The 23025-nt window shown below is 32.3% G+C and overlaps 1 protein-coding gene across 37 annotated transcripts in view; it reads left to right on the top strand.

Annotated features, from left to right (window-relative positions):
* Positions 1-18096, top strand: part of LOC126734862 (dystonin) — a 426801-nt gene extending 408705 nt beyond the window's left edge. For 28 of the 37 annotated variants that reach the window (XM_050438655.1, XM_050438650.1, XM_050438640.1 and 25 more), the window contains 7 exons: positions 2857-3112; positions 6241-6394; positions 6663-6728; positions 8856-8948; positions 9155-9199; positions 11314-11382; positions 17270-18096. In XM_050438655.1, the coding sequence (XP_050294612.1) occupies positions 2857-3112; positions 6241-6394; positions 6663-6728; positions 8856-8948; positions 9155-9199; positions 11314-11382; positions 17270-17429 (843 nt within the window). In that variant the 3' untranslated portion in view covers positions 17430-18096. Of the gene's footprint in view, positions 1-2856; positions 3113-6240; positions 6395-6662; positions 6729-6870; positions 6932-8855; positions 8949-9154; positions 9200-11313; positions 11383-17269 lie in introns of all 37 variants that reach the window. The other 9 variants (XM_050438648.1, XR_007660193.1, XM_050438656.1 and 6 more) reach the window with 9 other exon arrangements.
* Positions 18097-23025: the final 4929 nt, after the last annotated feature.

The following is a 23025-nucleotide window of genomic DNA, read 5'->3' as shown; positions in this document are numbered from 1 at the left end:
AACTATATACCTAATTTGTGGATAATCTTATGACATTCATCATCAATGTGGGTGGCACTCTGCCAACTGATATTAGTAACTTGCAAGAGTGACTGTGTACACGTAGATAAATAACAGACAATAATAAAATGCAAGTTGTATAACGTGTATATGTTACCGGCAAAGTATATAATTCAGGTTTTATAGAATACCTCGCAGTTTCAGGCAATGTATGAAATATTGTTAATTTTAAATATTTTTACGTACTCTGCCTAGTCATTTCAATCAATGCCTAGGAATTCTATAGAATACCTATGTATTTTAGGAAAAGTGTTAAATTAAAAAAACATAGTTGGAAATTAAACGTTTATTTGCACAAAAACACATATTCTTGTCCAAATCTATTTAAAACTAGACAAACGTCAAATATTTATGGAACAACGTAACATAAAAACCATATTCTTGTACAAAGCCTAATTACTTAAAACTAAGTAAACAGAGACTCATATATTTCTTAAATATTTGTGGAACTACATTTTTTTTATTTATTGTTGCAAGATTAACTTGAATGAAATTTACTGGAATAAAATGTTTTTTTCTTAACGCATAAGCATTTCATTGTTCCGCAGTTTTTTTGCAGCTACATTTTACAAATCCTTGACCCGTGTCAGTAGATTGTAAAGTTGAAACTTATCAGGAACATCTTTAATATCCAAGAATCCTTTTTGACAAATCATAAATTGGGATCATGCATACAGTGATTTATTTAAAAACTCCTTGCTTGGTACCAAGCTGGTACAACCCATCGCTTGTTGTTTGCCTTATGACATATGGCTAGAATATTTCGGGCATCACCACGTCCTCTATCAACTTCGGGTACTGGAATGCGAACAGTTGTATCGACAGGTACCGGTGAAAATTTTTTGTCAGTTTGTTTCAATATCTTTTCTGCTTGTTGTTTTAAGTTTTCTTTTGCGCTATGACCATTTTCAGTTGCCACTATATTTCTGGAGCATAAAAGACATAGAATTTGAGATCCATTACATCTTCATTTTCTGGTTTTTCCGGTACAGCACAGATAGAATGAATAGATTCTTTGCACTTTCTGTAACTTTGGGTTCCAGTTGTCTCTTCCAAATGGATACAACATAATAGTTTGTTAGTTATGTCCTCCATAACTGCTGGTAGATCACGTGACTTGGGCGTTTTAGGGGTGACATTCTGGGAAGGTTCTTTTTGTGCATTACTTTGCGTAGTATTATTCTTAATTACCATCTCTAAATCTTCCTCGGTTTCAAGATTTTGCGCAACATCATTCGTTAATGTTATTCGTACCTTTGCCTTACATCCAAAAAGAGCCTTGTAAGGCATTCGCTTAATTCCAGAATGAAAAGCTCTATTTTTCATGAGCTGTACAAATTTTAAACCATCATTCCAATGTCCAGTATTATTATCTTGCATCCATGTAGTCAACATGTTCTCAATGTCCTGATTCGCTCTTTTAACACTACCTTGACTCTGAGAGTGCCTCGGCTTACCATGAACAGTATTCAGCGAAGCCCAATACTGCTTTAAATTATAAACACCAATTAGGGAAAAATATCTAACAAAACGTAAGCTACCTCTTCTGCCCGGTTCGACTTGTCAATACAACGAATTTAGTTAGGTGATACTAATAAACCGATATAAACTTGTATTCGTCATCTGGATGATACTGAAAGTCAATCAAGTCCACTTGACAGCGCGAATTAAGCTCCGACGAAATGATAGGCTTCACAACGATGCCTTTTTGTTTTTGCTGACATGGTTCACAAAGTTGAATATACAGCTCTATATCGTGCCTTGTTACATTTTTATATCGATTTGACAGCTCCTTAATCATACGGTCTCTTCCTTCGTGGCATCAAATAGTTCACAATCAGAAACATAATAAAGAATGTTGCTCCCAGATTCTTTAACAGGAAATATAAGTTTGGTTTTCTGATCAATTTTGAGTATATTATACCGTTTCAATAGCCAATAATCTCGGAAAATCTTTTTAGAAGCCGACTTCCCATTATCAACCTCGTTTATTAACACTGTGGACTGTTCATCGTCAATATAAACACAATTTTTTGCTTTTTGATTTCTTTTACTTTTTAATTCTGCATAAAATTTATCAGAGACGCGTGAATCAGACATTATTTTCTTAAATCACGTCTCCTGATAGGATGCATTACGCAATAATGAACTAAAAGTATTAGTAATTCTATTACGACATATATTGCTTTCATACTTTGCCGGCTTCTAAACAGGTATTCTATAGAATCCCTAGGCAATTTATGTAATAGAATTTATTTCACACATTGCCTGATGATTTTAGGCATTCTATAAAATGCCTAAAAAATGCCTGGGAATTCTATACAATGACGGATTTTATACTTTGCCGGTAACATATATATTTTTCTACTAGCAAAGCGCTATGTCACCTTAAGATGATATTAGTAAGTTGTGCAAAATGTATTCACCAACAGCTGACAAAAGTTACTTATTCGGATATAATTTTTTTAACGTGAATGGCTCCTCTTAGTTTATTTTCTTCTCTTCCCTTCATGTTCTTCGTTTGCCTTATACTTTGATTTTTGTTCAATAAACTTAAAAATAATATTTTAGTAGTAATATTGAAACAATAAAGAACCGTCTAACTTAAGCAAAACTGAATCTTTTAAATCAAGACTCACATTATTCACAGTGGCACTGACGAGATTAATAATGATTAACCACCGTTGTTTTTTGTGTGTGTTTTATGTGTATGTGTATGCCTGTTAGTCTGGAATGCCTGAAATGTCTCAATGTTCCAACTTTCTCTTATTCACACACCATTTATCTGATTCATAGGTAAGAGAACGCTCCCAACGTTCCGTGCCAATGGGCAGTCTTCCAAGAACCTCCAAGTCTTCTCTGTCAGCCGGCACACCGGATTCGCTTAGCGACAACGAAAGTGGATTTAGAACCCCGAGGAAACCAAGTTACAGGTCCAATCTGACCCCTGGTGGATCGCGAAGCAACTCTAGGCCGGCTTCTCGTACGGGCAGTCGTCCGGGAAGCAAACCACCTTCCAGGCACGGATCTAACTTGAGTTTGGATAGTACTGGTAAGAATATTTAAAGGTTTTCTTAATCTACACTTGATAGAACTTCATAGACACCATTATTAACTTGCAAAAGTGACTGTGTACACGTAGATAAATAGTGACAATAATAAAATGCGAGAAGCGATTTGTATAACGTGTATATATATCTATTCTTTTTTTCTTTTTTTTCTTCACTAGCAAAGTGCTTTCGGCTAATAAATAGCCATCATCAGTGCTACCTAAAAGATGTAAAGAATATAATTATAAAACTTCACTAGAATTATCACACATTCTCACAACAAAAACTCTCTCCCTAAAGGGGTCGAAACATAAAACATGGTGACAAAACTTATTTTAAATAAACAAATTTAGCAAAAAAAAACAAAACAAAAAAATACAGGGTGTTCGGCACATAAACCGACAAAACCTGTTGGCACATTCTTGGGGTCATTTGAAAGCTTTTTATCCTAATAGCTTTGGTCTTAAAAGTTTCTGCTACGAAGATATGAATTTTTTAATGTTTTTTCTCAAATTACTTAAAATGTCGCCTTTAAAAGCATATAACTTTTTTATTAGTGACAATAAAATTACAATTTAAAATTTTTTAACGATTTAAAATTTAATTCTTACGTTCTGACAGATTACTTATTATTTGAACGAAATATTATGTTTTATTATCAATGTTTAGCATACTGTTAAAAAGGGAATTAATTAACGAATTTATTAAATTGAAATGAAGCTCCTAATTCCTGTTACTTTTTTTAAATTAAATTTTGACGTTGAATTTTTTTCAAACAATTACTGGCTTTGTTTAATAAAAAACCTCGTATGTCCCTTTAGGACAATCAGTCGAAGCAAAAGCTCTTAACTATTTAAATACTATGGATTAGGGAATATTATTTTTCAAAAATCGTAATTTTGTTGTCACTAATAAAAAAGTTATATGGTTTTAAAGGCGACATTTTATGTAATTTAAGAAACACATTAAAAAATTCATATTTTCGTAACAGTAACTTTCAGGACCCAAGGTATTAGGGTAAAAAACTCTCAAATGACCCCAAGAATATGGAAAAAAAATTTGTCAGTTTATATGCCGAACACCATATACGTTAAAACTACCTAAAAGTTATACACGTTACCTAAAAGTTATACACGTTATACAAATCACTTCTCGCATTTTATTATTGTCACCATTATTAAATTTTGCAAACAAAAGATTCTAATTGTTAGGTAAGCCATGGGGAAATGCGTAATCTAATAACCTCAGCTGTATGAGGAAGAAACTACTGTAATTAAAAATTAATCTAATAACATTCGAGAACATGTTTTTGCTGTGAATGAATTAAGTCAAGGTACATTCTTTCCATTTTTAAATAACAAAATGCTAAACAGGCTAAATGCAACTAGATTGTGGTTCAACTCTGTAACCGGTAATGATAATTTTAAAACAATTAAAAAAATATGATCGAATACAATTTATCAATTCTGTTATCTGTTTTTAATTCCTCATATTACACCTTTAGTAAACTTCATTCTAAATTCCGGTCTTTCCACAATATTTTCAGATTTTGGAAATAAGCAAATATAATTCCATTATCTAAATGTAGCTAGCCTAACGAATTCAATAACCTCCGATCAATGTCAATTTTTCCATTTTATCTAGTCATGGAATGTACTATGGTAATGAAAATTAAAGTTGATGTTTTCTTAAACAAAAAGAATATTTTATCAAAAAGCGGCCCTTTTTACGGCCCTGTGGCCCTGAGCCATAGGTACGAAACGGCTTTGGCTCAAATTACAGATTCTATAATTCACTCACTTCATGAAACCAAAGAAAACACAGTCATGGTCTCAGAACATATAATACATGTCTACACGTGTTTCGCGTTGGCTAGACCATCATCAGGCTTAAAATTACAAATATTAGTCTGAAAATAATAAAATATGCAAAAAAAAACTCTAAAACATAAGTTATAATTGTCAAAAAAAAAAATAAAAAATTTAACAATATAGGCTCATAGATTATTTATTTTTTAATATTTGTAATTTTAAGTAACGCGTGTAGCCTTTTATTATCTGTTGCGAGATCGTGAACGTATTTTCTTTGTTTTCGTCAATTTTGTATGTTGGTCTCTTTCTGAAGAATAGATCACACTTTTGTATTCAATGTCTTGCCAAGATTGAAGCATCTTATAATGTTAGATTGCCTTAAAGCATTTGACACATACCACTGCCACATTAAACGTCCTTAGCATACTGGTTGCTGTTTTAAAATATGAGTAATATAAAAGAAATAGAAGCATAAGGGTTTATGTTCAGATAGAATCACGCTCCTTACTATTGTACCTGACGGGGTATATTTTAGGTCCTTTTTTGTTTTTCATTTATGCTTCTATTAATGCCTTCAGTATGGTTCTTATCATATTTACGCTGGCGGTACTCAATAAATTTTTAAATATCTGGATATTACTAAATGTTCTCCAATTTTTAAATCTAGAAGCAGGAAAGACGTTTTGTATTATGGATCTTAAAACATTTTGAGCACTCTGTTGAAAACATTCTAACAAGAGCTTTATCAGGATGTTGTTGTAAATCAGCACAAATCTTCTGCTGTTCTAAAATTATATTTTTAACTCATTTGAGAAGGGCAATGCAATTCTTGATATTTACATAGACTTCAATAAGGCCTTTGAATATGTATTAACATTTTAGTTGATAAACAATGCTCGGTGGCAGAAGTCCTTTGTTATTGTAAATGAAATCATATCTAACGAATCTTCAGCAGCAAGTGAAAATAGAATGTTGCTTATTTACATCACTTAAGGTCTCTTAAGCTGGAAAAGCCGCAGTTCTGGATAACTTTTTCACAAAATATAATTGAGAGCCACAACACTGCAAATGTAAAAAACAAGTATTGTGTTGATATTCCAAAGCATATTACGGAAATTTTTAAAAACTTCATTTTATACAATGCTGCCATTTTGACGGATAAATATAAAATCGATGATCCCTATTAATTAAATGTTGGAACTTTATATAAATTTGCATAGATAGTAGAATCGTGCATTGCCTTTTTTTGTTTCTTTCCCCGCTCACTCTTCTGCCACAAGCTTCATTATTATTATTGTATTGAGTTTTTCCTTTCCTAGATGATACCCCATCAAGAATACCAAGAAGGACACCAACCACATCTGGCAGAAGCTCAGCAACCCTTTCCTCTGCCAGGAAAACTGCTGTTAATGGCACTGGATCAAGACCAAGAACACCAAGTGGCTTGAGGTCGCCTGCTAGTCCGGCTCTAAGGTAAGTTTCTTGATTTTATCATAAAGTAGTTTAGATCAGGATGAATTAAAACCAAAAATTAAAAATACTAAGTGCATTATCGAAATTTTAACGTAATGTCATGCAGAGTTTTACGTAATTAATTAAACATGTCATTTTAATCAGTATTCTAAAAGCACCGCCGTTTAACTTAAGAAGGTTTTGTAGATATAGAATTTTAATTCATCATATCTCTTTACCTGAACCAGAATAAATTACTAATTTTATGCACGTCTTAACCTCTTGGTAGATCGGCAAACATTTCGAGAGCATCGAGTATACCAACCTTAACTGGAATAACCCCAAGTTCATCAAGGTAATTGTGGCTTTTTACAAATATTTGAATGCTTTTTTTTGGTGGTCGGGAGAGGGTCATGAATGGTTTAGGTGGTTCTTATGGTGGTTTGGTCAACTCAATGTTAATTTTCTATCTTAAATTTCTGGTTTATGCATTTCAGCCGACGAAAATTGTAAGAAACAGTACCGGATAGTGAAGTTTTTTCTTGTTGTAATTTTAAGGTACAGTTTACGTTTTTATTGGAAATTTTTAACAAGTAATCAGAGATTAACAAAAGTTTAATAAAAAATAACGTATTAACAGTTGACCAAACATGTGCGTTTTAAGATGAGAATAGATTTATCATTGGTTCATTATTTAAGTTCTTGTAAGATATTTTAACTAAAACTGAATAGCTGAATATATTCTTATAGTTTAGTCTGCTTTACTCGAAAAGCTAGAAAGACAGATGATGCTAAAGTAACTATTATTTTCAATTTTTTCAATCAATTATTGACCGTCTATAATTACTCATTTATAGACAAAAATAAGGGCAAAAATTATGTTTATTTTTTTGAAGGAAAATTTTAATTATGATAAAATTTTTATATTTTTTTTAAGGGCATATTTTTTTTTCTTGGAAAACTGTTCCAATGATTATTGTCATTGTAACTGCTCAATTATAAATTGTTCCTTTTTTGAGGGTAATGACGCATTTTGCATATCTCGGTAACTCGTTTTCTATTTTCAAATTTAATACATTAATATCCAAGAATATTTTTTCTTTCTTTCGCGGTATTTGCCTTTATTAAAGCTCATTATTCTTTCACAGCTCACTGTTTTCATGGTATTTTTGTTCTTTGAGGGTTTGTAATCTATTACCCCAACAAGATTTTAATCCAGAATGAGCATTCTTGGTTTTGAACCAATAACATATTTCGATGTTAACTTGACTGGTCTGGATCTGCTTTGTGGGCTGAATGTTATGAATATGTACCTGAATAGTCATGAAGATACCTGAATATCCAGTAAAAATATTTTCAGGATATCTTCATAGCCCATCTTAAGTAATTAGCCTTAGTTAGACGACTCACCAAATGTTTTTTATGCACACAGTACATTTGGTGAGAGATATTCAAAGACTAAAGGAATACCCAAGTCAAACACTACCAAGTTGAACTCCTCTATCGTTAAATTTAAATTTCGATTCTTTGCTGTATCACTTTTTGTTCCTCTTAATTAGATTGAAGTTCAGTATCATCTCTACGTTGTTTGTTGTCAAATTCGATATAATAGATAATCTTTAAGCCATTTTATGTTATGTCTTTTTATCTTACCTCAATTTCCTTCTTTGAAAATTTGTATTTTTTTTTTCTCTTATTACATTTGGAATCTTTCCGACGAGATCCTCTATCATCTATAGTTTACTGTCTCTTCAAAGTTGTGTTCAGAAATGACATTGAACGATAGCATTTAAAAGTTTGGTCAAAGTCTTCACTTTTTCAAAATTTTCACTAGCAGTTTCAATTGTTTTTTTCCAATTCACTTCTATGTGATTAATGTATAATGTCAATTAATGTTTGGAACCTCTCTATATATCAGCCTCGCATTTACCTTCATAAGACAGAAGATGAGTAGGGTATTTACAGTCATTCATTTCGTGTATATATATTTTGCTCATTTGGCTTATCTATCCAAAGCAATACTGGAAATTTACCAGGATACAATTTAGATTTACAAAATTATCACTGTTAAATTGTTTTAACTAATGCAATGAGTTGGTCTTTTTCAAACTCGTGAAGTTCAATTATGAGGTATTAAATCCTTTTCTTTCTCCAAAGGTTCTTAATCCAAAGCTATTCAATAACACAATGGTACCAATCAATTACTAAGCGCACCATCGTTATATTTAGCTCCTTAAAGCATGAGAATCAGAGAGCACAACTGAAATCCATCTTTCTCCTATTTCGGTAAAATGAACCTTTCACAATGATTCAATGATACTTTCACTCAAAGCACTAGGTTGCTTTGTTGCCAACTTACTTTAAATTTTCAGGAAGATCCAATGACTTTTGCGCGAATCACATCTAATGATAAATCTATTCTTATAAGCGGGGATACATTCAAAGTAAAAATAATTTTCTAATATATCTGGTATGTTAAAAGGTCTCGCATACCAATATACAGGGGAAACAGTAAAGATGAACCGGAGACGTCACTCTCAACGTCTAGTTCCTGTTCCGTATCTCTATCTTCTGGGTTAGTGTTTGTTTTAGTGCATGCCTTCAGTGTTGTTTTCTTGTTTCAGTTTTATTGTGTTTTTATTTTCGAGAAAATGGGTTAAATTAGACATATATACTGGGGAGTACCTGTTTAGGGTGATTTTTATGCAGCTTTAGAAGCTTTTTGCTAATATAAACTGAAAAACTAACATAATTTCCTTTTCTTATTTTACTAACAATCAGCGGAAAATCTACTGCAAGTAAATCGAAAATTCCTCTGATAAAGAGGTATGGATGCTTTAATTGTTGTCACTTTATCAACCCACGTAAAATGCATGTCTGTTGTTTTGTTGTTTCAGTTAAATGCACTTTTGCATGTAAATACCTAGTTCTTAATTATAGATATAATTTATTTTTTTTACACATGACTATTTTTTATAAGGTGTCAGAATACCTTGCAATTAAAATAAGAGAATGCACTAAACGTCTTAACTTTTGAACTACAGCAGAAAAAGGCAGATTTCTTCAGTAAGGAATGAGGATTTAATAAATAGTTTTAATTTTATATATTGTTGAAATAATTTTTAATTTCTTTCATTACATACGTTTCACGTTTCCAATTTCTTTAATGCTATTTTACTGATTACGATTCACCATTTTTTTTGCTGATTTTTAAAGAATTTTTGTAGTTAGAGACTTTGGAGTATTTTTGGTTTCTTCTTTTGGTTTCAGACCTATCGCATAATTTTTCTTTTTTATACCAGGCAGAAATCTTGCTTTATTTCTTTTAGGTATAAAGAAAATAAAGATTTATTTTTGTATATATAAAAGAGAAAGATTAGATTTTGTTTTTTTTTTGATCAGTTATTTATATTAAATTATTAAAGATGTTTTTTAGGCCCTCATCAAGGTCCATACATGTGTAATTTAAACCTAAAATAACATTTATAGTTGTGATTGTTGTCTTCCACGGATATTACTCCACAATCCGTTCAATATCTCCAAAACTACAGCTTTTGAGTATTCTTTTCTTAATAACATGTTTATTTTTATCAGTATATTTTCACTAGTGCTTAAAATTTTTGATTTTAGATGCAGTAGTCACAACAGTCTATGTCCTCTGTAAACATCAATCCATAGACACTCCTACTCCTCCAAAATTACAGCTTGGATCAGTTTAGGCCTAAAATAACGTTTGTAGTTTGAGTTTGATCTCCTGAATAGCATACTCTTAGTTTCACGAGAATATTCAACAGTTTTTGAAAATTTTGATTTTAAAGCAAGCAGTAGTCACCTTGGCAGTCAATGTCTTTTCTAGTCATCACTTCACTGACACTTCGACATTTCTAAAACTACAACTTGATCTAGTTTATAATAAAATTTACATGTATAGAATATTCTTTTCAAAATAATATGCTTTTAGTTAGACGAGAATATGTCTTGTAGTTTTTGATTTTTTCGACATTAAAGTGAATAGTCACTTTAAATGCACCACTTCCCTGGACATTACTCCACAAACAGTTTGATGTCTCCAAAACTACAGCTCGTATTAGTGTAAGCTCAAAATAACTTGTGTAGACCATTCTTTTCTTAATAGCATGCTTTTTGTTTTATGAAAATATTCCCACTAATTTTTTGAATGATTGAAGGAATTTAAATTCAATTTGTTACTTTAAATGGCTACCTCTTCCTGGGATATAGGATAATAATGGTCCGATTTCTCCAAAACTATAGGTTGGATGAAATTAATTTCAAATTTAAATTAGTTTTTAGAGTATTAGTTTTTATAATAAAATGTTCTTACTTTTAAGATAAGATTCTCAGTAGTTAAGTAATTCACAAAACTCTCTTTAATGGTCTTTTATGTCTTTTAACTTTAAAGTCTTTTAACTCTTCTCTAATACGTTTTTCGGTATCTTCAAAACTACAGCTTGAACTAGTTTAGATCAAAGGCAACTTTTGTAGAGCATTTGGTTCTGACTAATATGCTTTTATTTTCATGAGAAAATGCCACTAGTTTTTTAGACTTATTTTACGTTTTTTTGATTTATAAAGTTAGAAGTCACTTTGAAAGTCAACTTCTTCCCATGAACATGAAATATTTGATTTGATAAAAATGTCTCTCCAGCAGCATCAGCCTATTGTTCAAAAGATAAGACGTTTTTTTTTGTAACCCTGATTATTGCAATATTAGAAAAATAGATCCTGTACATAAGCATTTACTTTTGAATACAATTTTAGCATGATATGTAAAGTTGCAATTGCAGCTTAATATTTAAGACGTTTTAAATATTTGTAAACATTTCTTTTAATGTTTATTGAAATATTTAAAACGTTTAAATTAATTCGCTAACATATTTACTAACATTCGGCATGTTTTTTTGTGCCTTTTCTTAACACAGGAGCGCGAGTTCCGGCAAAGTTAGGCAAGTGACCATTGGCGTCGCCCCTACATTAAGGACAGCATCTAGGTAACATAACCAACCTAATTTATTAACTTTTTATTGCTAATTTAATTAATTGCTATAGCTAGCGCGCTATGCATATACATAGCTCTTAACAGTTTTTTTTTATTTCAATTTAAAATTTGACTATTTTAATCAATATTTATTATGAGAAGCTTGAAGAGTATTTATTTAATTACATCGTTGTAATAAAATAGTCTCACAAATAAAATAATTCTAAGTTATAATTATTAGAAGTGTAATAGTTTTAATGTGGAACAGAGTATAAAGCCCCTTAATAATATTTACTTAATTTTTAGAAATTAGGAGCGTCGATATACACGTCTGGTTAATGTTTTAAATTTAACCCTTGTGACTAGAACAGAATCGTCAAAATAAACAAATTGCTATTTATTTCTCTAAAGATTAACTACCGACTCTCATTAATTATTTAAAATTTTGGATACTCAGGTATACTAAAAATTAAATATTTTAACTGCAATGATTCAAGGGATTAATTTTTAAGTGATTGTTCTCATCTTCCAGATATTTGAATATTTGCTAATTATTTAAAGGCATTTTATATTGCTGATTATTCCTTTAAGGCAGGTAGAACTCATGGATTATTTCTTTTAGACTTTTAAGGTAATTTTTTATTTGTTGAGTTTTTCGAACTATTATATTTTTAGTCATTTAGTAATTTATCATAGAAGAATTTTCAAAATAATCAACTTCATCATTTATTACAGTACATATATAGTACCGAGCAAGAGTAAAGATACTTTCGGTTTTTCGCAAACATTTTCTAGTTTATTACAAATATTTAAAAAAAAATACAATATACCAAAGTAGATAATAAAAATAAAACATTAAAAATATAATTCTACTTGTTATCAATCCATCCTGTAATTCAATTTAAACATACAGACAAGCAAAAATAGAAAAACATATAAATATGAAACATATCATACCTTAAAATTAATATTTAGTTGCATATCCTTTTTTTTGATCAGATCAAAGATCATAGATCCAAGCAGGTTCCTTAAGGTCTCCTTGACTATAGAGTGCTACGCAGTTTCTGGTGACCCTCAAATTTTAATAATAAAACTTTAATTTCGTCCTTAATCCCTTTTTTGGGAGGGAAAATATATGATGCTTTAAATTTATTTTAAATATGTTTAAATTGTTACAATTTTTTAAATTAGTTGATTGAAGAATTGCAAGCTCTTATGCAAAATAATAGTTGTCATTCGTTCAGGCGTAAATGTGCCTCTCAGCATGAAATTTTCACGTTGTCTTTTACCATAATTGTACATATCACTAAATGGTATTGTTTTTTCGCCAATATATTTAGGAAACAATATATTTTTAATTTTAAATATATTTATGAAATAGAATTTTGTGCTTCTTTTATAACTTTTTAACATGGTATCAATTGCCGTATATCATCATTATTACACTTTAAAATATTGAATATTTTTTAAATTTAGATTTTTTGCAAAATTCATACATAAAATAATTTAAATTGGTTCCTAAAATATAATTGAAATAAATGACGTTCGAAGATGTAAGAAGAATAGTCCGATCAACCCATGCAGAACAAATAAAAATAACTTTAAAGCTATAAAACAAGTAATCCGTGAGTTCAACTGCCTCAAAGGAATGATAAGCACTATAAAATATCTTCAAATGCCAGGAATAACTCTGGTACAATAAGCAAATATTCATAAATTTAGAAGATTACATCAAAATTAATATATTGAATTATCATAGTCAAAATATTTAATATTTTAAGAACTTTGCTTCTTATCCCTTTAAGTTGCAGAAATCTGAGAAACTTTTTAATTGAAAATTTCTTAAAGATTTGTGATGAAAGGTCATCTAATGACAAGAGTTTATTTCTTTTATATTTTTTCTTTTCATATTATTTTTTTTGAGGTGACAAATTATTATCCCAAAAAAATTTTAGTCGAATGACTATCTCTATGAATTTGCTGGAAAAATAATTTCCCACGTGCATGAAATTTTTAGAAAACAATGTAATCTACTAAAAAATAATTTTTATTCGAATAAGTAATCAAAAAATTATCAAAGTTCGTACAAGCAAATACTAAACTAAAACTTCCATTGCTATATTGAATATAATTCCATATTTGAAAAATTTTACAAAAACTTATGGATTTCAAATAAGGAACCGAACTCAAAATCTAAGACCTACGAAAAGGGGTAAAACAATTTTTACATAATCCGACATTACAAGTTGAGCAAATTATATTGCTCCGTTTCTCCTTGGCTTTTGTACTACAGCGCATCTTCTGTAAGTTTTAATCGTTGAGGGCATATGATCGCCTACATTTGTAAGTCTGACAGTATTTTGTACGGTCTTCGTACCATCAGGGTTGTTTCTTTTTTCTGCGCTTCCTTTTGCGGGGGTCTTTTTTTGCTGCAAAAATTGTTTATAAGTTGGTTTACAAGCAAGGACCTAAATTTCAAATGACTTATGGGTTTTTTCTTTTGCATTTTTGCTGACAACCTATAAAGTATGTAAGAATTCACAGTACATGCTTCTAGTAAGTATAAAAATATTTTGATCCACCATCGTCTAGATTTATGATTCATATTATAAAATGACATATATTGGTCAAAATAGTCTACTCCGCCCATAGATTTATTATAATAAGAAATCATTGTTGGACAATTCACAGCAATTTTTTCGCCTTTTTGGTTACGTCGCAAAACTGTGGTTTTTTCACTAGGATCATGAATTGTGGATGCAACACATACAGATTTTGTGTCTCGATCCTTCCATTTTACTACTCCGATGTTGCCAGATTGTGCGAAATCAAACTCTGATTTTTGTCAGAGTTTGATTTCGCAACTCTCTCAAACTCTTTATCAGGTTTTAAAATATCTTTAGGGTAATATTTTCTATCTACTCGTAAGGTGCCGCACGCAAATAACTCTTTACTAAGGAGAACATCAAGAAGAGTAATACTACAAAAATAGTTGTCAAAATACAAACAGTAATATTTTCCAGCATAAGGTTCCGATAGCCGCAACACCACCTTTTCTCCCAGGCTTTGTGCTACTGTACCATCTTCATTTTTTCCGGTGTAGATATCAAAATTTAACAGATACCCACTTTCAGAGCAGCAACAAGCCCAAACTTTAAAGCCCTTTTTGGTGGGCTTCATTGGCATATACTGTTTCATACTAGACCTTCCTTTATACCCTATCATAGACTCAGTGATAGAAATATTGCGTGAAGGATTATAGCATTTCGGAAACGTAGTTTTAAGATGGTCAATCAGGACGTAGTTTGTAGAGTTTATCAAACTGATCTGTTCCTTTGGCAGGCATTTTTATATTGTCATTGAGATGTAGCTGTCTCAAAATAAATAAAAACCTTTTCAAGGTCATAACTCTTGCGATTCGATCTACATGAAAGTTTTCATCTTCTGACAGGGGGTGTATTCCCATAAAAACCAAAATTCCTAGAAAAGCTTTCAACTCCGCTAGTGTAATTTTTGTAAACTCGTCATTCTTGCGAAATTGTTGAGCGTATAGATTACTTTCATCCAATAATTTTTGTGAGAAAGATATCAGGAAGTTCAAAAAGATTAAAAGTGGACTGTCAATGTCATCGCCATTTAGTCCTACATTTTCGGTAAACTGAACTTTACTGTACATCTCTGGAATTTCGGTATTTTTGGTCCATTCAAATTTCTTTTCAAGTTTGTCCTTGGTTTTAAAACTTTGTCTGATTTCTTGCTTAATATCTTTTGTAACTTCTTCTTCTGATTCGCTGCTCTCAGACTCCAAAATTTCTGTAAAAAGTTTTTTGTACTTGGATCTTCTGAAAAATTATCTTCAGTAAATATTTTCTTTCCTTGGAGACGTTTTGGTCGTGAAAAACTGGAATTTTCCGAAGATTTAGATGGCATATCTAGTATTTCCGAAGAAGGCGCAGTAAAATTTGAGCTGCTATGCTTAGAATCGTTAGGAAGTTGTTGGTCTGATTCTAATATAGAGTTCCTAAAGAATACTTCAAAGCTTTTGGTCACTGACAATGGCATATTGTCTTCTGCATCTGAATCACCTTCACATTCTGAGTCAACAGCCATAGTTTCGGTGATATCTTCTTGATAAAGAAGCTCTTCTAACTGTTTATCGGACAAGTATTTGGGCTGCCACATCATGTATGGGACACAAGTCACCAACTGGCGATTGCTAAAAAGACAAAATTCAACGTATTATACGTATTTTCTGCCTGGCCAATTGTCAGGCACTAATAATAATATTTTTTCTTCATAGATTAGATATTGGTGAGTATGAGAAACAGTTAGGTATTATTTGTTTTTAACAAAGATCAATAAGAAATAAAAATTAAACATATTTTCCATAAATTCTAACTTTTTTTTAAATTTTTATCTTCAGTATGACTAAATTTAAAAACCATTTAACACGAATTCACTACAATTTAAGGCTAATAAGTACCTATCATACTATACTTACATTTTTTTAATAATATTTCACCTTCCTTTTCACAAAAAAAATCAACAAAAGGATTCAAAACATATGCAACAAGTATTTTATGCTTTTTGTGCTATATGGGGAACCACTGGGATAATAATTTCCCACCAAATGATCGTCTGTCAAGAGGAAACTTTGTCCACTGACGTACAGATGGCACTATAATGTACCGTAATACTTTCGGAAGATATTTTCCCAGTAAAACATTAGGCGCCTATGTTAGGCACGGTGGGAAAATAATATCCCTAATAGTAAGGTTATAATAAGGAATTTTATCTAAATAGAGAGTTAAATAGTAATTTGTTCATTTAATCATTCTGTTCTTCTCCCAAGGATTAAATTTAACAGGTTTATAATTCATTATTAATATGTAACGATGTTGTTAAATTAAACAGTGCAAAAACAAACCAATTTAAAATAATATAGAAACACTATAATAAATAATACTTTTTTAACTCTATTAAGTATGTTAATAATATATTTAAAATCATATAAGAGTGCAAAATGAAAAAAAGAATCGGAATTAAAACTCACATTCAATTAAAGTCACAGGTCTCAAATATATTTTAATAAGGTCATTAGATGACACGTGTTTCGCCTGTACTAGGCATCTTCACATCTATTTATAGGTATATTATAATAAAAAGAGAATACAAAAATAATACGTTATATCTGGAAGAAAGTCAAGGATAGATATAAAAAGTTGAAATGTACAGATATCCTGACGTTCACTAGTTACCACATAATAAAAATATAAATATTATACAATTTCAGAATAATATACAAATTGAGTATTATTAAAATTTTTAAAAGTATATTTTTACACTAAACCTTTAAGCCTGTTAAATGGATATTATTAATAATAGTGCTAATAAAAGCTAGATAAAAATAGTATTGAAATTGTTGAATAAATATTTGAAATTTACAAAAATAGTATACAAATGACCAATCCTTGGACTCTTACAAATGTAACGATTTTAAATTTAAGAAGATAGTGCAAATAAAAATATATCTTTAAAGTTTCAGATATGTTAATCATATTTTTATAATTGTTCACTTTTATTACAGTTTTAGGCATATTTTTCTAAATTTGAATAAAATTTATGAGACTTCAACATAGGTCCAATTGGCTTCAACCATTTTTGTTTTTGGAGAGTGGTGGTTTTATACCAATATTTTGTATAAAATGTTTGGGAATGTTTATTACATGTCTAACTGAAATTTTCCTTGTAGTTACGCCAGTAGGCGCTAACTTTCAAAAAAAAAAAATCTGTCAAATCCGCAAGACTATTTTGTTACAAACGCATGTTTTTCAAGAGTATTTTTTCTCTTCATCTTCGTCACTATTTACTATAATTGTTAACAACAACGTTTCTCTTAGAACCCGAACACCATCAGGCTCAAACACCCCCGTTCATCCCGAACAGGCGACTGCAGTGTCTCGCTTACTAAGAAAAAATTCCGGGGCATCTGAAACGCCCACAGGACAAGCGAGACGAAAGAAAATCTCCATAGAAGAACGGGAACCTTTTAGGTTATAATTTTATTATTTAAGTATAAAATTAATTTAGTTAGGTTCTTTAACTTATTTCGAACTTAAAATGACTGACATAAGTTAGCTTTATACCCTTAAAAAGAATGTTGTTCATATTTTTGTATAAAAATGTTAATTTATTGAGGCGGCGATTGTAAGTTGGTGGTATTCGCCAGTGCCGCCATCGAGCGGTCGTCGCAGATTGTTGTGTAAGTGGAAAAGTTCTTTTTTTCAATTTCTTTTAATGAGGAGAATTGAGTTTTTTGAGTGTAACGTTGTAAATTAGTTGCCATATATTATAAAAATTTTATTTATTTACTTTATACTTTATAACAAAAAAAAATTAAAACGTTTTTTTAGGTTTCTTTTACCAAAACAATTTATTTGTATATTATTATGAAGTTGTTAAGTTGGGACCATTTTTACTAATTTTTTTTCTAACCCATCATTGCTTTATATATATACCTTTATATAATTTTATTTTCTAAAAAAAAATTTTTATTTTGTTTTGCTAGTAGTGTTCTAGCATAGAGGTGAAGAAAGTGTGATAACCAGTGAAAACGAGTGTTAAAATGGGGTTTTGTAATCGCCAGTACGGAATTCTATTTTAACATTTCTGTTTATTTGTATTGCTTTTTTTGTATTATTTAACTTTAATAAAAATCTTAATTTTATTTGGATGCATTTTATTTTTCTCAAAATGTTAGAATGGTTATTGAATGAACAGTGGGTGGCCAAGGAGGCGCTAGGGTCTGAGAAATTGAATGTTCCTGGGCAAACTGTAAGTATTGCCCAGATATCTGAACCGAGCTGTTGACATAGTCTTGCAGTTCCTTTGTTGTCCCAACATCAACGATACTCCGGGTTTTCCGCAATAGGGGTATGGAGGTGACGTCTTAAGCGTCAGTTAAAAGCCCCGTTATTTATTTATTTTTTATATATTCTTATCTAAGAACTTAGTTGACACCATTACACTCATAGTCTGCTCAGGCTATTCTTAAAAACAGACAGTGAACTACTACATAAATCAATGTTATGAGCGTTTAAGACACTCAGAGATCTATCGATAGAAGAATGACGGCCATATTTAGTTCTGTGCATAGGAACATGATAAAGGTCGAAATTGCGAGTTCTATTTGGAACATCGAGACCCACTTTAAAAAGAAGGTCAGGAGCATTAATCATGCCATTAACCAGCTTAAAGACAAAACAAAGATCAGCGTTCACACGCCTTTTGGCCAATGTATCCAGGTTAAGTCTCACTCTCATGTCCTCACGATGGTACTCGTCAAAGCTAATGCCCATTCTAAATGCAGCACACCGTAAAAATCCATCTTGCACTCTCTCAATCATATCTATTGAATTCTGATATAGAGGAGACCACACTACTGAAGAGAATTCAAGATTAGATCTAACCAGTGAGACATAAAGGAGTCTATAGGCTTGCAGAGAGAGATGTGTTGGGAATCAATCACTAACCCCAATTATTATTACTAATAGTCGTGGACTTTATTAAATTAAAATTACAAGACTGTAAACCACAAAATTATAAGTAAGAAATATAAACTGAATCGTTTTTGGTAACGTCTCTCGTCTGTCTCTTCAGCAGGTTGACGACGACGTTCGGCACTCGCGTCCGGTTGCGCGGCGCGAAGAAAGCGCAGTTGCCACCGTGACCAAAAAATATATGCACGTTCGACATTTAAAGTTCAAACGAGATGTGAACTATACGTGTTTACAGCACCCAACACTCTTAGTCCCTTTAAAGTTATTTTAGAGATGTGATGAACAAATCTCAGATGCTCATCGAACGACACGCCCAAATCCTTGACTACATTCACATACTGCAAGGACTTACCAAGGATACTTATATGTAGAATTGAATCTCTTCGAACCTCTATGAAATGATATGTAGATAAATGAAATGATGTCCTGACTGTTTTTCACTAATGATTCTTTTGAATACATACTCCACGATAATTGGCAATATCCCCCTATTGCCAGCCTTAAATATCGGCATGATGAAACTCTTAAATATCGGCATGATGAAACTGTGCTTCCAAGCTTCTGGGAAGGTAGAGTCCTGTAAAGACATATTAAAGATCATCTGGAGAGGCCTACTAATTGTATAAATACAGTTCTTTAAAAAGACATTAGGTTATAATCCGGATTTCGCGATTTCTTTACTCGCAGTTGTCTGGTGAAGCAGGCAGGGTCTCCAACTATGTGTGCCATACTCTTTCTAATACCAGGTGCTTTCATCAATCTCTAAGAGTGTCTTCTTGTTGAGCAGACTCTTTAGTGACGCGACAGTTATATATTATGCCTGGTTTAGACGCTCCTAGTAATTGAGTCAAGTCGTTGAAAAATTTAATACTCGACTTGTTTGAACACATTCAGCTTAGCCGAGTTTACTCTCCTAGTCGAGTCAGCGGCCGATTTTACTAAAAAACCTATCCTAGTTTTTTGGCGGAGTTGTAGCACCCACCACTAAGGATAACCGACTAGCCCGTCAACTCAATATATCTGAACTGACAAGTTTTTCTTTAGTAAGGAGCCAAAGAAACGGCACCGAATATTCTAGTTTTGTGGCGTAGTGTTCCAAGAATAATACCAAAATAATCATACAGAATATTAAAATAATGGGTGTCCGTTTGCTCGTTACGAGCATTACCTTAGTGGCAGGCACACAGACAAGCTAAACCCTGCAGCACTTTTCCAGTTCCTCTAGGATCTTTATACACATAAGAAAAGTAGAAGTAGAAGGAATAGCCTTAATGGTGGTTCTGTTGTCCCAGCAGATTGAGACGACTGCAGTATCAACAAGTTTGCATTTTTACCCGACGAATACTTCAACTGGAAAAACAGAAGCGAGCTTCACCACAGAAGCCGTGTGTATATCAAATGGTACCCCTGTTTACTGACTCATACCCTGCCTGTCATATGGATAACCAAGCCTTTATATTCGATTGTCGCAGGTGCCTTATAGTTAATTACATCAAAAACAGAGGGCATTCCTCTAGGGCCTGCGACCAGATTCAAGCCTGGCCAGTCTCAGAAAATTTTAATAAAAATTTTAAAAATGTGATAGGTATAACTTAATGTGTCATTCATGTTTTATACTTGTATTCTTATGGGTTTTTACAACAGATTTTTGAGAATGCAAGGCAGTTAAATTGCATTGATAATATATTTCATTTTGTCAATAACGCTTCTTGAGGCTGTTTTATCAGATCAAAAAGCTATTGAAGTTGAAATCCCTATCATACAATCTGTTGGCCAAAGCCTATTTTTCATATAGCCATTAAATGGTATTCAAAATGTGTTTCAGGATTTAGAAGGCTGGATTTCTGCACCCTCCTCGTTCGGTAAATAAATAATTTTTTATGACTTTGTATATGAATCATTAAATGAATATAACGGAATTTTTTTATTATAAGCATCGATAAACTTTACTTCATTAGCGCGTAGTTAGAGACATGCAGCCGGATGGCCTCGAATTGTACCACAAGGTTCATGGGCGAAAGGGTCAACATAGTTGCAAGGTCTTTAGTTGGAGCCGTTCGCATATAGGATCTTAGGCATGCGAGACGTTGATCTTGGATTTATGTCTTCTTTATAGAGGACCACCAAACGGTAGAGCCATATGTGATAATTTATAATGTATGTTTTATATAAGGAATAATTTTATGACAGAACAAGATAATAGTGTCAATATTAATCTGGTCGGACCCAGTTGACCTGTGTAGTTTTAAGCCTTAGTCGATAGATCAGTAGATCCAATGAGAGATGTTACTAAACAGGCTCCAGGTACTACCGGAAGTACTCCTGCAGGCTTATAGCATAACGCGCAGCCGGTCTTCTTGAAACCGATACCTGTATGATCATATCAGCAGATTTAAAAACCAATCGATACCTAGAAATCGTACTGCTGTCCTGAAGTATGTCAACAGCACCCCTTCCATATCCCTGAATGTGGTCTTGTGCCAAAGTTACGTATTCTTGTAAAAAGTAGGAGCTCTCCTTTGTAGTTAATTAGATCACGCTTTAAGAGACACCGCCGGTACACTATACGCATATTAGGTGGCCAGCATAGACCTGCCTTGTTTAGATCTTTATATGTATAGATTAATTATTATTAATAAAATTTATTATTATTATTATTATTATTATTATTATTATTATTATTATTATAGATTAAATTATACCATCGTCTACTAAGTACTGCAGAATTTAAGATAGTATTCATCCCGGCATGCGGATAGCCCTGAGCAAGGCAGTTTTCAGTAGTTTGACAATATGGGAACTAAGTTATATAAAACCAATACTGAAGAAGGCATTAATGTATCCTATCCATGTCCGAAGAATTGAAGAGGAGAAACGACTAATAACGATGACGAGATTGAATATTTCATCCTGTCCTAGGTATATTTTCCTTGCATTCTCGTGCTCTCTGTAAATCGGAGCCCCAGAGCAGGCATGGTTACGGATTGACAAGTGCTGCGTATCATACCTTTCAAGGTCGCCTGGAAGTGGCAGTGAGTCAATTTTTGAACCAGGGTCTTTGGATAGTATTGTAACGATATTGGCAACGCCGCGAATCAGTTGTCCTTCACCATTCGGGAATCATAGTGGTGACACAAGCGAGCACATTGCATGACATCTATGGAGACGCGTGGAAGGTTAGCGAATCTTGCGGAACCAAGGTCTGGTAAGTATATAAGAATCTCGCGCCGCCGGGAGGCCAGTTTAAGTCGGAACATTGCCGCGATATTTAAATCGACATATATGGTAGTAAATAAATGCAGTGTAAATAAATGTTGCTGTAGGTTTGAAAGAAATCAGTAGACTATTTTTGTGTATCGAGTGTTTTAATTGTATATTGGTGTGAGGTGTGCGGTGTGAATTGGACGTCAGTCAGCTGGACATTGGTGAAAAATAAATGATAGTGAACTGATAGAAATCGAACTAAGGTTTAAAAGTTGCTACGCTGAAAACGATGCTACTTTTAAGAGATACGACTAGAAATAAAGGGGACTTGCAAGAGCGCCTTCGTAACGCATATGGTACTTGAGGAAGGCGATAACCCGGACAACTTTGTTTTTGCTAGTGTAAGTGATATCGGTCAAATGTTGCAAAGTCTGAGAGCTAAATTGCTGGATAATTCTGCAAAACTGTAAAAAAAACTGTGTCACACTAAGAGAGAATTATGCCAGGTTAGAAGAAAAGATGTTCAAAAACAATTTAAAAAAGGAATTAAAAGGAGAAATTCTGGAAAAAGCTTCTTTGTTGGAACAGAGGATTTTCTTATTAGTGGAGGATGGAATCTAGGAAGCTTAAAACAGAATCGCAACATTGGACGTTAACACTATCGATAAGCTGTCCTGTTGACCTTCAGCAGTGAATAGGCAACAAGATCGAGGTTTGTGGCAATACGACATCTGTTGGGTTAATACGCGTCAAACCGCCTAAATTTGATGGTACTAATCGTGGAATATTTATCAGCGTCAGTTGATATGAAGCGGCTTTAAATGCAAATGGTTGGTTATCCAAGGAGAAGGTGACTGACTACTCTTACGTTGGCCTTGAGAGGAGACTTTGCT

The sequence above is a fragment of the Anthonomus grandis genome, chromosome 4 (assembly GCF_022605725.1).
Source record: "Anthonomus grandis grandis chromosome 4, icAntGran1.3, whole genome shotgun sequence".
NCBI lineage: Eukaryota > Metazoa > Arthropoda > Insecta > Coleoptera > Curculionidae > Anthonomus > Anthonomus grandis.
This window is presented reverse-complemented; position numbering and strand designations above follow the sequence as displayed.